Raw genomic sequence first — 12,546 nt, forward strand, 5'->3', positions numbered from 1 at the left:
ATACAAATAACTTCTTATACCTATATAACCTGATGCAAATAACTTTTTATACGATGTAGTGGCTAGTATTGTAAGAGACGCTTTCTGGGTGCTGGACGGTCCGAAACACGGCAGAGACCTCTATAGTCGAGTGAGATGTTAGTAGTTTATTTCAGGGCATGGGGGAGAGAGAGAACAATACAAAATACAAAATATTGTTCGGAGAGAACAATACAAAAGGGGGTAAAATATGAATACATGAGTTCAAGACTTAAGATTGCTAAGAAAGAGAGTAACAGAACAGAAGTGAGAGAGCCAGGAAAAAAAAGAGGCCGAGCTCTTCTTTACAATTACTTATATACCCTATACCTTTGAATATTCTATTCCTTTACTAACCAATCTTCATAAGTATACTAATATACAGTAACATTTTTGTGCGACCTATAGAAATCGCTGCTTTTGCATATTTTTAGTTATCTCAGGGTCCTTCAGACCTTTCCTTATAAGGCTGGGGAGAGGGGTCCCAGCTTAGTTTTATTGGGGGATAGAATGTGTTCTGGTTTGCCAGGCCGTTTTTTTTTAATTATTCAAATCGTGCTTTCATTTGTATTTCTTCCTTAGCCTCTCTGGCTAAAGAGTCATATTTATAATTTCTTTCTAATTCTACCTTCCCAACAAGTATATAGTTAACTAGTTGCTTAATGCTGAATAGACAAAAGAAAAAGAAGAAAAAACTCACCAGGTAGATAGTTTTAGAGATAAGAGAAAAGAGTCCACTGGGGCAAAAGAGACACCTGTGGGGTCTCTCTTGAGGTTTTGGAGGATACAGCCTCTTTTAATCCTGAACTCCCGATTGCATGTTGCCCTCTTCCTTTCTCCATCAGCTGAGGTACCAGGAAGGTACAGCTTTCCTAAACTGCCTCCCACATATTCCCCCTTGAACAGGTGTCACCATTGTCCCCCAATGTCTGGAAGTTCAGGCTGTCCCTTCTGCAATGGACTTTGTCTATTACCCTAAAGTTCAGGAGTTCAAACTGTTTGGGTCAAACTGTTTGGGGTCTTTAACAAACTTGTGCAGCTTGATGTTTGTAGAGACATTAAGACACATTTTGAAGACATTAACGCCCACTCCTCCTAAAGCCCCTCACCCATTTATAAACGCACCCATCTTTCCTATCAGGCTGAAGGACTGTAAGGGAGCAAAGATCCCCTTGGTGATAAGGAACAGCCACAACATTGTTCAGTAGCATCCTGCAATGGGAGTGCCATCTCAGGAGGCAGAGCTGGGCTTGGAGCTGAGCCCAAGGCTGGGCTCAGGGGCCTTGAGCTGGTGCAGCTGTCTGTGAGAGGTCAGCTCTGTTCACATCCGTGCAGAGTCTTTGAGAACAGCTTACGGTGGTAGGATTCTACCCAAACAGGGAGCTTTTGGGGTTCGTATTTAACCAAAGGCATGTTCAATTCACCTCATACTTCATTAAGGAACGCTTCAATCAGAAACTCTGGATACTAGGCTGCAGGTAATGGCTGTGGCCATCACCCCTGCCCTGAGCAGGTTGGGGTCCCCCCGCTGCTGCCAGAGGGGCCACGACCCTGTCAGATGTGCCCCCTCCCCAGGGATGGGTGCCCTGCATCCCAGTGTCACCCCCTTTTCTCTCCCCACAGGGCTCCTGTGCTCCTACTGCAACCTCAGCCCCTCTCGGCTCTGGCCCAGACCAGAGCCCCCCCGTCCCCAATCCCGATATGTCCTGGTGGCCCCCCACTTCACCCTGCCAGTGCCCCCTGAACCTCCCACACATGTCCAGCCCGGGGATTTGGCTCCCAGAGCTTTGGGGGGGGGGGGGCTTTGGAGTAGCATTAAAGTAGTTTGTAGGGGTCCTGACACCCCCAAATCTGTGTCATCCGTTCCTCTGCAGCCCTGGTGACAGGGTGGGGCAGAACGGGGTGACTGGGAGGCTTTGAGGAGGCTTGGGGATGATCCTGAGAGGGCTGTGGAGGCGGTCGAAATCTTTCTGTTATCTGAGTCTTGATGGGTCTGAGTACGCCCACCACCCGTGCCCCCAGACCCATCACTCCACGATCCCACCCAGGACGCCCCGGACCCGCGGCTACGGCGCCCCCCGACAGCCATCAGCCAATCAGGGCGCGTTCTGCCTCTGACTCAGCAGTTGCCAGGCAGACCCCCAGATCCCAGCGCTCCCCACCTGGATCCCACCTGGATCCCACCCGCGTCCCCCCGCGCCCCCGGCGCTCCCGGGAGGGGAACGTGGGCAGGGGGGAGGTGGGGGCCGCCCAGGCGGGGCTCTCCCGCGCTGTCCGAACCGTGGCGACTGCAGCAGTGGCCAAGTGCAGGCACGGCCCGGGATTGTTCCAAACTCCGTCCCACCTGGCCCGGAGCCACTCCAAGGATGGGGCAGCCACCACCTCTCCAGGCAACCTGTTCCCACCTGTCTTGTTGGGATCAGGGACAGGGCTAGAGATAACTCCACAGTGTTGGTGTGTCAGAGAGTGAAATGTTATAGTTAACGTCTTAAACATCGTTGTGAGGAAGTTTTGCCCTTTATGGCAATTTTTTATAAAGAAGCTGCGACCACTGAAGCCCACCCCTCCCTGAGGATGCCTCCTGAGGGAAACTTTGGACTGTGAGTTAAGCCATCTAAGGGAACCTGAGATAGATAAAGGTGACGCTGGTCAATTTTCTCAGGTCTAGAGAAGTAAACAAGGCTGAGGGAGAAGAAAATATCCCCCAGAGAGCCAAACCCAGCAGCTTTCATGAAAATCAGCTTTGGTTAAGTTTGGGGAGGGGGTGGCCATAGCCTCAGGCTCATCTACTGAGGCCAGGCTTGCACACACTTCCCCCAGCCAAGGGGGAGGTGGGGAATTTTGGGGCTGTGATGTAACCTCTGGCCAGAGGCAGTGAACACCATCCTCTGTTACACAAAATGGCTCAGCTGTCAAACCCCCCACCCCAGGAAAGCCACGCTCAGAGAATATTTTTTAAGGCCTTGCACAAGAGCACTGCAATTTTCATAAAATCAGAAATCTCTTATACACTCTCTGAGTGCGGGGAGAGTTCTCCTCGACACTGAGTTCTACTTCCTGACTGAGGATTGAGAAGAAGGAGACCTCTGCACCCCACTATCATTTGTTGATAAGTGACATAGAAGGAGACCTCTGCACCCCACTATCATTTGTTGATAAGTAACACTGGCTCCTAATCTATACTATTTCTTTGCTAGCTGTAACATAGGTACTTCTATTATCATGCAATGTCTTATGAACCTACTAATAGAGTTTCTTTAGTTTATCCTGTGTAGTAAGTAAGCCTGTCAAAGTCTCATGTCTATTTCTTCCCTTGTGTCTACTCGATAAATAACTCAAATTGTAATTGCTTGATAGGTCATTATTAAGAACTTGAGAGCAAGAGTGGTTTTGGAATGCTGGCTGCCTCAATAAAGCTGCTGCCTACTGCCAGAAGCCTGGGCAAAGGCAGAGACTTGTCTAAGCTCTCTCCTCTCATTTGTAACAGGCCCAACAGGATGCTGTTCAGATCCATGGAGTGGTGATATTTTTTCTGTCACTCTGTCTTTCCACCCACCTCTTTTTCTATTTCTTTCTCTTCCTTTATCTCTCTCATTTACTGTTAAATACAATCCATACTACTGACTTTGGCATATGGTCTTGTTTGGACCTGAATTCAGGGAGAGGCATTCTCTAAAAATTTTAATAATGAGATCACAACACCGTGTTGAGATCCTTGCAGACCAACTCCAGCCAACGTTCATCTGCTGGAAATACGGCACCAACCCTTGGGATCTGCTTCATCTGCATCTGGGACCAGCCGTGGGGTGCCTCAGCAGTGGAAATCAACAGAGGAGTCAATCAGCTGACTGACATGAGACCTTGAGATGACTGTGACCATGAGATAAGCACAACCATGACATGATCCTGACCATGAGACAACCATGGTCATGAGATGACCCTGACTATGACCATGACAGGACCAGGACCATGAGACCAACACATGACCTTGAGATGACCATGACCATGAGGTGATCAAGACCTAGAGGCCACCATGACCAAGAATATGAGGAGTGTCCCTGAGGTGGCCCCAGTGCGATGCCATACCCAGGGGCTGCCGGAGTGAAAGCTCCTGAGGACACAGAGAACAAAGTTTGAGCTCATAGCCCTGGAGATGAGGAGATCTTGGAGAGAAGACCCACTGCCAGGAATTCCACAGGATCTTGGTTGGGAGTGGCAGGAGTGGGGGACACTGGGAATGAAGGAGCAGCACAAGCAGGGGGACACCAGGAATGAGGAACATTGGTAACAGGGTCCACCAGGAATGGGGAGCTCTGGGAGTGGAGAACACTGGGAATAAGAGACATCAGGGATGGGGAATAGCAGTATGGGAGACACTGGGAAAGCGGGCACTGGAAATGGAAGACAAGGAGTGTGTGTACACTCTAACTGGGGATCATGGAAAGAGTCCCAGGGAGATCCAGGGGAGTCCCATGCACTCCTGGGGAGTTTCCCAGGCAGGACCAGGTAAATCCCCAGGGATTCCCTGTGGTGGTGGATTTTCCCCCTGCCTTTTCCATGCTACACCATGATCTGAGAAATACTCATTAGACCTCTGCCTTGATGAACTTCACCTGGGCCGAGCTCCTCTTGAGCTTATCAGAAACATTGTGCTTCTAGGCAATGCTGCTGTGTCACACCTCCTGGTTTCTTTATGAACAGCCTTGGAAACTATTTTTCTTCCCTTAATTGGACCAAATCCTTGTTTTCACTCTTTGGCAGAAAGCTGCCCACCCAAAGTAGGGCCAGGATGAAACCTTGTTGTGACTAAAGGCCATCCCTTGGGGCCCACTAAACAAAGGTGCCAAAGGAGCCCCTTGGAGCTGTGCTGGGCCACAGGAGCTACGAGCAGCAAAGTCCCTGTGAGTGGGGCCTGTGCCAGCCGGGAACTCTCCTGTTTGCTGCACCCAGGGGATCCCTGAAGGACAATGGCTCCTCGGCTGCTGATGCCCCCACTCCTGGAGACCTCAGCCTTTGCTCGGTGAGAAGATGCCAAGGCATCTGAAGGGAGTATTTCAGTAGCTTGGAGAGGAATTTTTTACAAGTACCTTGCACTGGCTCCTTATGTCTGTGTACTTTTTCATGTGCATATGCCACAGCAAAGCTGGGAGAAATGATGCTGTCTAAGATGTTTAAGTACCTTAAATATCTAACTAAGTCAGGCCTGTAAGTTTATTTTAAGTTATATGTTAAGTTAAATGATGTTAAGTTTTATTCCTTTGTTAAATTTTTGAGGTATAAGTGATAGTAAAAGGTTCTAAAATCTTAGAAAATTCGGGGACTTAGGTTTGGAAAGCCCTGGGAAAAGCAGGCCCTGGGAAATGTTAGGCCTTGTGCTTGCTAAAGACCAGGTCAAGCTGCACCTGTGTAGTCAGTATATGATAAATGATACAATTGTTAGATGTGATTAGATATAATTATTTTTTAGAGAACATGGGGAACCATGTTGGGGGGCTAAGGGGGGATCACGAGAAAGTCATGCTTGGATAAAAACAATGCATACAATAGAACAATGTTAGTTTAATAATTAATATGCAAGTTGCATAATGATAGAATATAAAATATGTTCAACTCTAAAACTCAAATGGGGTCAGATTTGGGTATGTGTACCCCTGACACCCAGAGCTCTTTAAATAAAGCACCTTCATATAACCATTCATGGTTATGTGTGTTCCTGAATGCTAACACCTGGGCTGGGGCTGGGAGGGAGCTGCCCCTTGTTCTCCCTCTGCCTCACACAGAGCTGGGCCGGGCACAAGTGGGGCAGCAGAGCCAACAGGGAGCCTGCGAGTCTCTTCCAGCCCTGCCTGCTCAGACTTTGGCCTTGGAGCTTCAGGTGGACAAAGGCAGCTGCTCTGGTCCCTCTGTGTGTTCCCGTGTTCAGCACTGCTGCTCCATCAGTCTGTGCCCAGCAACGGGGAAAAGCCTCAGCCCTGCAGGGCCAGGAGCTGCCGGGCTCTGCCTGAGCAGCTCAGCCAGCGGGAAGGGAGCTGCTCCACACGGGAACCCGGAGCAAAGGACATGCCTTTTCCAGGACATGTTTTCTGTAGAAAAACAAACAAATAAACAAACAAACACAAAAAAAATATGAAAGATAAAAATTACCCCCAAATTTGTAGTGAAAAATCTTCTATAACTCTGGAGTAAGAAAGAGGTAACTGATCCTTTGAAAAAGAGAACTCAGCTTTGATTTTAGTTACTTAGTTTGTACACGTGCTAGTGGAAAGGATCCATTAGCTGCCTTCCTTTACAGATTTTATGGATGTTTTCCAATATTAAGATATTTTAGAATGCAGTTAAAGGAATAGGAAATTGAAATACATGTTCTTCATGACTGTATCTTGAGTGTAGAAATTTTGCAGTTTGAAACTTGGACCTAAAGCGTTGCAAATGGAAGTGATAAATCCCAATGGACTGAGTGAATGCAGCTTTTTTTATGGGATGTGCAGCACTCCAAGGACTCCCTCAGTGGGGCTGTGGGTGCTTGGAGCTTTGTCCTGTGCCACTCTGGGATGTCATGAAATGGGACTTCACCTGCCACCAGCCCAGGTCACGCTCTGCCACCACCCCAGCTCCTTGGACCTTGTGTCCCCAAAGAAGACACAAGGTGTTTCTGCTGCTCCACCCTTTGCACAGATCCACAGAGAGCTGGGATTATCCCAAGTCTCGTGTCTCCATTGTGCCATATTCCTAAAGAGCCAGCAGCCCATCCTGACGAATATGATGAGTTATGTGGATGGTTGTCAGCTCCCTTTCCTGCCTAGAAATCCTGAAACTGCTTCTAAATGCTGTTCCCTTCAGTTCATGGACACCTACTCACACAGAGCTGGGAAAAAATCCCCTGGCCATGGCTTACAAGGTGAGTCATGCCAAATTTAGAGCTCTGTGGGAAATCTCTATCCATCCCCATCCTTTTAATATATCTATACATGGGGGTGTGCATGGATGTGTCTTGTATGGAAAGGAAGGAGTGTGCAAACAACGTGACTGACACTTTCACCCTCTGTGTTCATTCCATACTCATGGGTACAAAGATATTATGGAAACCTTTGCAAGGACAGACCTTCTGTCCATGGATACAAAGACATCCAAGAGCCCCTGGTACAGAAAGACCCTTCTGTCCATGGATACAGAGACATCCAAGAGCCCCTGGCACAGAAAGACCCTTCTGTCCATGGATACAGAGACATCCAAGAGCCCCTGGCACAGACAGACATTGCTGCTCTTCAGCCAGTGACAGGATGAGTCCCTGAGCCTGGGGCTTGGCCTTCCTCGTGGAGAGGGGCATCAAGGAAGGCTGCAGTGTGATGGAGACTGTGATGGGCTGGGAACTCACTAGGGGAAAGGAGGGAACAGTTGTGAAGTAAAAGGTAGGTGGGGGAGAGAACTGTTCAGAGAAAGGCAGAGCTACAGATTGAGAAAGCTGAAAAATGACATTTGGGGTCATCCCAGATCGATTTCATTTCAGAAGTTATGGAACAAGTTTAATTTTGGGGGGTGTCATGTTTTCCTTTGGAGGTGGACACTCTGCAGACTTGAGCTGCATTGCCAAAATGCTCAAGTCACTGCTGCAGGTCACACCATTTCTTCTTTGGCTGATCCCGGCCCGGGGCTGAGCCCAGCAGAGCCCTGGCAGAGCCCAGAGCAGCCTCAGCATCCGCAGAGCCCGGCTGCAAGGAGAGAAACCAGAAACCGCCCGTCAGCTCAAGGCTCCTGTCCCCTTGTCCCAGCCACCCACGGTGCCCAGGCCATGCTGGCCGTGCTCAGAGCTGGGCCCAAAGCTGCCCATCACTGCTGCCTTTGGGAGCCGAGCAGGAGGGCAGGACATGTGCCCAGCCTGCAGCCAGCCACGGCAGATCCAGCCCCTCAGCAGCTGCCCAGAGCGGGATGCTCCTGTGCCCACTGCCATCTCCCAAAAGCTCTTGTCCCACCCATGCCAAGGAGATGAGGACCCACCTCACACCATCTGCTGCCAGAAGAAAAGCTGGTCCCAAACGATGTCCTCAGCCTTCTCCAAGGGCACGGCTCATCCACACCACAGCTGGTCCCAAGCACTTCCTGATCCAGACTGGACCCCACCAAGAACGCTTCCTTTAGAAAAACAAACAACAAATTAATGAAAATAGGTTACAGACAAAAGGGGAAAGAAGAAAATGGTAAGAAATCTTATGTCTGTCAGGAGTTTGAGGAAGGCCCCACCCCTACATTCTAGGGAAAAACCCACCCACGGGTGAGGGACGCCCATGCTTTCTCCCTTCCCCCCTGCACTGTCCCCCAAAATCACGGTGATCCCAATGCAAAGCAGGGGAGTGGAGCAGCCCAAGCCCTTCCTTGCCTGCACAGCAAAGCAGCCGTGCTCAGGTTCTGGAGTCCCACCTGTGCTCCTGCCATGGGGGTTTGTTTGTGTTGGGCTGGCTGCCCCAGCCCCAGCCTGGGGCACGGTGGGTGCTGGGGGCTGTTGGCAGGACCAGGAGCCCACTCCCATTTCGTAACCACCCCAGCCCACACCCCCAGCCCTGCCAAAAACCACCTGGGCAGCCACTGAAGAATCAGTTGCATCCACCCCAGCAAAGGGGAAACCTTTGGTTCCCGGCCAATGCACAAATCTGGGAGCATCCCCCTGGGTCTGGACTTACCTGAAAATTCTCTGTGGAGCCTGGCTTTGAAGAAGGTGCCAGAATCAAAGTCCATCATCGCCAGCTGCCACTGGCCAGGTGGAGGAAGTGGTTGTCATCCTTGCTGTTGTCCTCCATGTCCCCAGCAGCAGCAGCAGCCTCACCTGGTGCAGCTTCTCCAGGGGCTCCTTCTTCCCTGGGGTGACACCAGGCTGTCAGGGTTCTGCCCAGGGCCCGGCTGTCACTGAACCAGGACAAGCAAAACCAGCTCAGATGGCGGCCAGCAGTGCTGGGCAGAGCAGCTGAGCTCCAGCACAATGGCTGCGTGTTCCCACTCGATGAGCCCTGTGCAGTGACACAGGCAGGACAAAAAAGTCTGGGTTTCTTTGCTTCTGATTGCCAGGGTATGTGTGGAGCTGTAACTTACCAGGTCCCTGCATCACTGTGCCTGTGGCTCTCTCCCTTCTTCTAGGGCTGATGAATATCCTGCATCCAGGGATCACAGAACAGGTCTTCTAATGAGGGCCTGTCCAAGTAGTGCAGGGATAAACACCGCCTGATCAGATCTTGGCAATCTGGGGAGAGAAACCACAAATCACTGGTCAGTTGGAGAAGGCTCCTGTCTGCTTTGCCCCACTATACCCCTGCCCAGGCCATGCTGGATGTGCCCAGAGCTGGGCCTAAACTTTCCCATCAATTCTTTGTTTTGGAGGAGAGCAGGAGAGCAGGACATGTGCCACCTCCTCAGCAGCTGCCAGAGCGGGATGCTCACGAGCCCGCTGCTGTCTCCCAACACTGGTGTTCCCCCCGTGCCCAGAGATGAGGATCCACCTTGGGAGAGCTGTTGTGGCAGCAGGAGATGGCCCCAGCTGATGTTCCAGCCCCTCCTGAAAGGGTGCTTCCCGCAGACCATCTCATGCAGCAGGATGCCCAGGGTCCAGACGGTTGCTGCCTCGCCATGGTACCATCCGAAGTTGGTCCATTCCGGGGGTCTGTATGATCGTGTTCCTATGGAATATGGATGGAGCTCATCAGGGGGATGCTGCTGCTCCCAGAGCCTGACCCCAGCATCCCTGGGCATGTGGGGCTACCCCAGTGGCACATGGGGTGACCTGCTGCCCTCTCGCCAGCACCTGGGACTTGTGTACAAACCCAGGGTTTGAAAAGAAGGCACTGGTGCTGGAAGATGGCAGCAGAAACCCTGGCAAGGCCTGACCATGACACACAAAGGAAAAACCCACTCACAGTGCTGGGGAAAAACCATACCCACATCCTCCCTGCTGGCATTGCCCAAAAAATATTATGAACCTAGGCAAACCAGGGAAGAACAGCAGGCCAAGCCCATTCTCACCTGCACACCAAACCAGCTGGTGCACAGGTCCTGGCTCCCCCTCTCTGCTACCCCCACCCACAGGGGATTTTGTCAGGCTGCCCCAGCCCCAGCCCCAGTCCTGGGAGAATCCCTGCTGCCACACCCTGGGTGGGCCATGAGATGTTGGGCCAGGAGATGCCGGGACTGGGAGCCTACCCCTGGGTGGGCTCACCTGCAAATTGTGTGTAGGCTGTGTCCTGCAGGTAGGTGCCACAGCCAAAGTCAATCAATTTTGCCTCGCCGGTGTCCAGGTCTACCAGGATGTTCTCTGGTTTGATGTCTCTGTGAAGGACCCCGCAGCTGGTGCAGTGCTGCACGGCCTCCAGCACCTGCCGGAAAAGCTCCCGCGCCTCTTCCTCGGACAGGAATATCCGTGCCCGAATGTAGCGCCGCAGGTCCTCACATCGCTCTGGGCGCTCCAGCACCATTACGATGTGCTTGGGGAGCTCAAACCATTCCAGCATTTGCACCACACCGGGGAAGCCTGTGGACACCTTGTCCAGCAGCACTATCTCCAGTGGTGCGCTGGTGCCGTTGGGCTGCGGGAGGAGCACGGTGCCGTCAGTGGGGCTGAGCCCGTGCCAGGGCTCGGGGAGCCCTCAGCCAGCCCGGGATGCTCTGCATGCCCCGCTGGCCCCACGCCCGCTCTCCCCGCAGGGCTCCCGGCGGCTCCCACCCTGCCGGGCCCCAGCTCATCCCTGCCCGGCACGCCCCGGCTTCTGCCGCTGGCCCCGCTCACTCACCAGCTCGCCCCAGTCCCGGATGCGGTTCCGTGGCACCTTTTTGATGGCCACCTGCAAGCCAAAGGGAGCAGCGGATTCAGCTCGCCGCCTACCGTGTCCAGCCCCATCCCACTCCTCCGCCCCCTTCGCCTTCTCCGCCCCCTCCTCCTCCTCCGCCCGCCGCTGGCTCCTCTGCTCACCGGGGCGCCATCCGAGAGCCGAGTGGCCGAGAAAACCCTGCCGAATCCGCCGCGCCCCAGCAGCGAGCCGATCCTGTAGCGCTGCTGCAGGGCCTCCTGCGCCTTCCCTGGGGAAGAGACGCGGCGGTCAGCGCTCGGCCCGAGGCCAGGAACGGCCCCCGAGCGCTCCCCAACCTCCCCGGGCCCAGCATCCGCAGGCGTCCGCTCCTTGCAACGCGACAGCGGCGGCTCGGGGCCAGCGGCCGCGCTGCCGAGCGGCGGAGCTCGGGCCGGGGAAGCCGCAGCGGAGGCGGCGGCAACGGCTGCACCGCCTGTGTCCTCCGCGGGCCCCGGGAGGAGCCGGGGCAAGGGCCGGGGCCAGGGCCGGGGCAGGGCTCGGAGCAGGCGGAGCCAAAGGGCGGTGATACCGCCCCAGCCCCAGGCACTGAGGCCCGCCCAGAAGCGCCAGCGCCAGCTCGGCCGGAGCCGGGCGGTGGCGAGAGCGGGACAGGACGCCCGGGGCCGCGGTCGGGGCCGGGGCCGGCGCCGGGGCCGTGGCCAGGAGCGGGCCGGGGGCATGTCCCGGGCGGGCAAGGGGAGAGGGAAACTGGGAGAGAAGGAGAACACAAAGACAGAGAGATCGGGAGTGGGTGAGGGACCGCGGGGGAGAGGGTAGAACAGAGGGATGGGGAGAGGAGAAGATACAGAGGAGAGATAAAGTAGTTTCGTTTGCTGCTTTCTCTTTGCGCTGCTGCTGCTGCCGCTGCTGCTGCTGCTGCCGCTGCTGCTGCCGCTGCTGCTGCCGCTGCAACTGAAGCACCGGGGCCGTTTGTCCCCGGGGCCGTTTGTCCGTTGCCCGCTCGGCCCCGCCCCGAGCCCCGCGCTCCCCGGGCAGCCCCTGAGCCTGGCCAAACACGGGAACTTTGCCGTGTTGAGCCAAGAGCCAGAGTCTTGATTCCTGCACAGGGGCACAGCAATGCCCTTGGCTGCTGCTGTGCCTTGTCCCTGCTGAGCGTCAAACACTGTCTGAGCACATTTCCTGTGTGAGGAGCAGTAGGTTTGGGCCCCAGGACATTCCGTCTGTGCCGCTGCCCCGCAATGGGCGGCCGTGCCCGGGGCTCTGGGCCTGCCCCGCGTGCGCTGAGCTCCCGACACTGCAAGAGCTGCCCGGGCTGGGCTCAGGTTCCCACTGGGACTGGGCAGCAGGCTGGGCTCCAGCTGGGATCAGCAGCAGCTGGAAATACCTCTGGGCATCTCCACTTTCTGCTGTTGCTCGGAAGAAGCAATGAAGCGACAAGTTCTGTTTTTTCTTTCTCCTGGTGTATTTTTTCATTTTATTTGCCACTGCAGAGGCAATTTGTGTGATGGCCTCTGTCAGTTGATTCTATTTCAGCAGCAGCAGCAACAGGGCTGTGCTTGAGCACTGCAAATGTCAGCTGTGTGGCTTTCATTCCCCTCGACTTAGTGCTCAGGGCCTTGGGAGCATTCTGATCTCTACTGATCATGATGCCTGAAACAAAAATCCTGAGTTCCCCATCACAAGAGGACTCTGGGCAGCACTGATTGAAAGAGGCAATTGCAGTTGTACTGCTAAAATTCAG

The 12,546-nt window shown here is 53.8% G+C and overlaps 1 protein-coding gene across 1 annotated transcript; it reads right to left on the minus strand.

The window, feature by feature from the left end:
• Nucleotides 1–2,106: 2,106 nt before the first annotated feature.
• On the minus strand, nucleotides 2,107–11,524 carry LOC131590971 (serine/threonine-protein kinase pim-1-like). Its single transcript, XM_058861389.1, has 6 exons — nucleotides 11,374–11,524; nucleotides 10,967–11,073; nucleotides 10,788–10,838; nucleotides 10,217–10,583; nucleotides 9,504–9,680; nucleotides 2,107–2,306 (listed from the first exon to the last, which is right to left on the minus strand). Exons 1-6 carry the CDS (start codon nucleotides 11,522–11,524, stop codon nucleotides 2,107–2,109), a joined length of 1,053 nt encoding a protein of 350 aa, XP_058717372.1.
• Nucleotides 11,525–12,546: the final 1,022 nt, after the last annotated feature.

This window comes from Poecile atricapillus, chromosome 36 (genome assembly GCF_030490865.1).
Source record: "Poecile atricapillus isolate bPoeAtr1 chromosome 36, bPoeAtr1.hap1, whole genome shotgun sequence".
In the NCBI taxonomy this organism is placed as follows: domain Eukaryota; kingdom Metazoa; phylum Chordata; class Aves; order Passeriformes; family Paridae; genus Poecile; species Poecile atricapillus.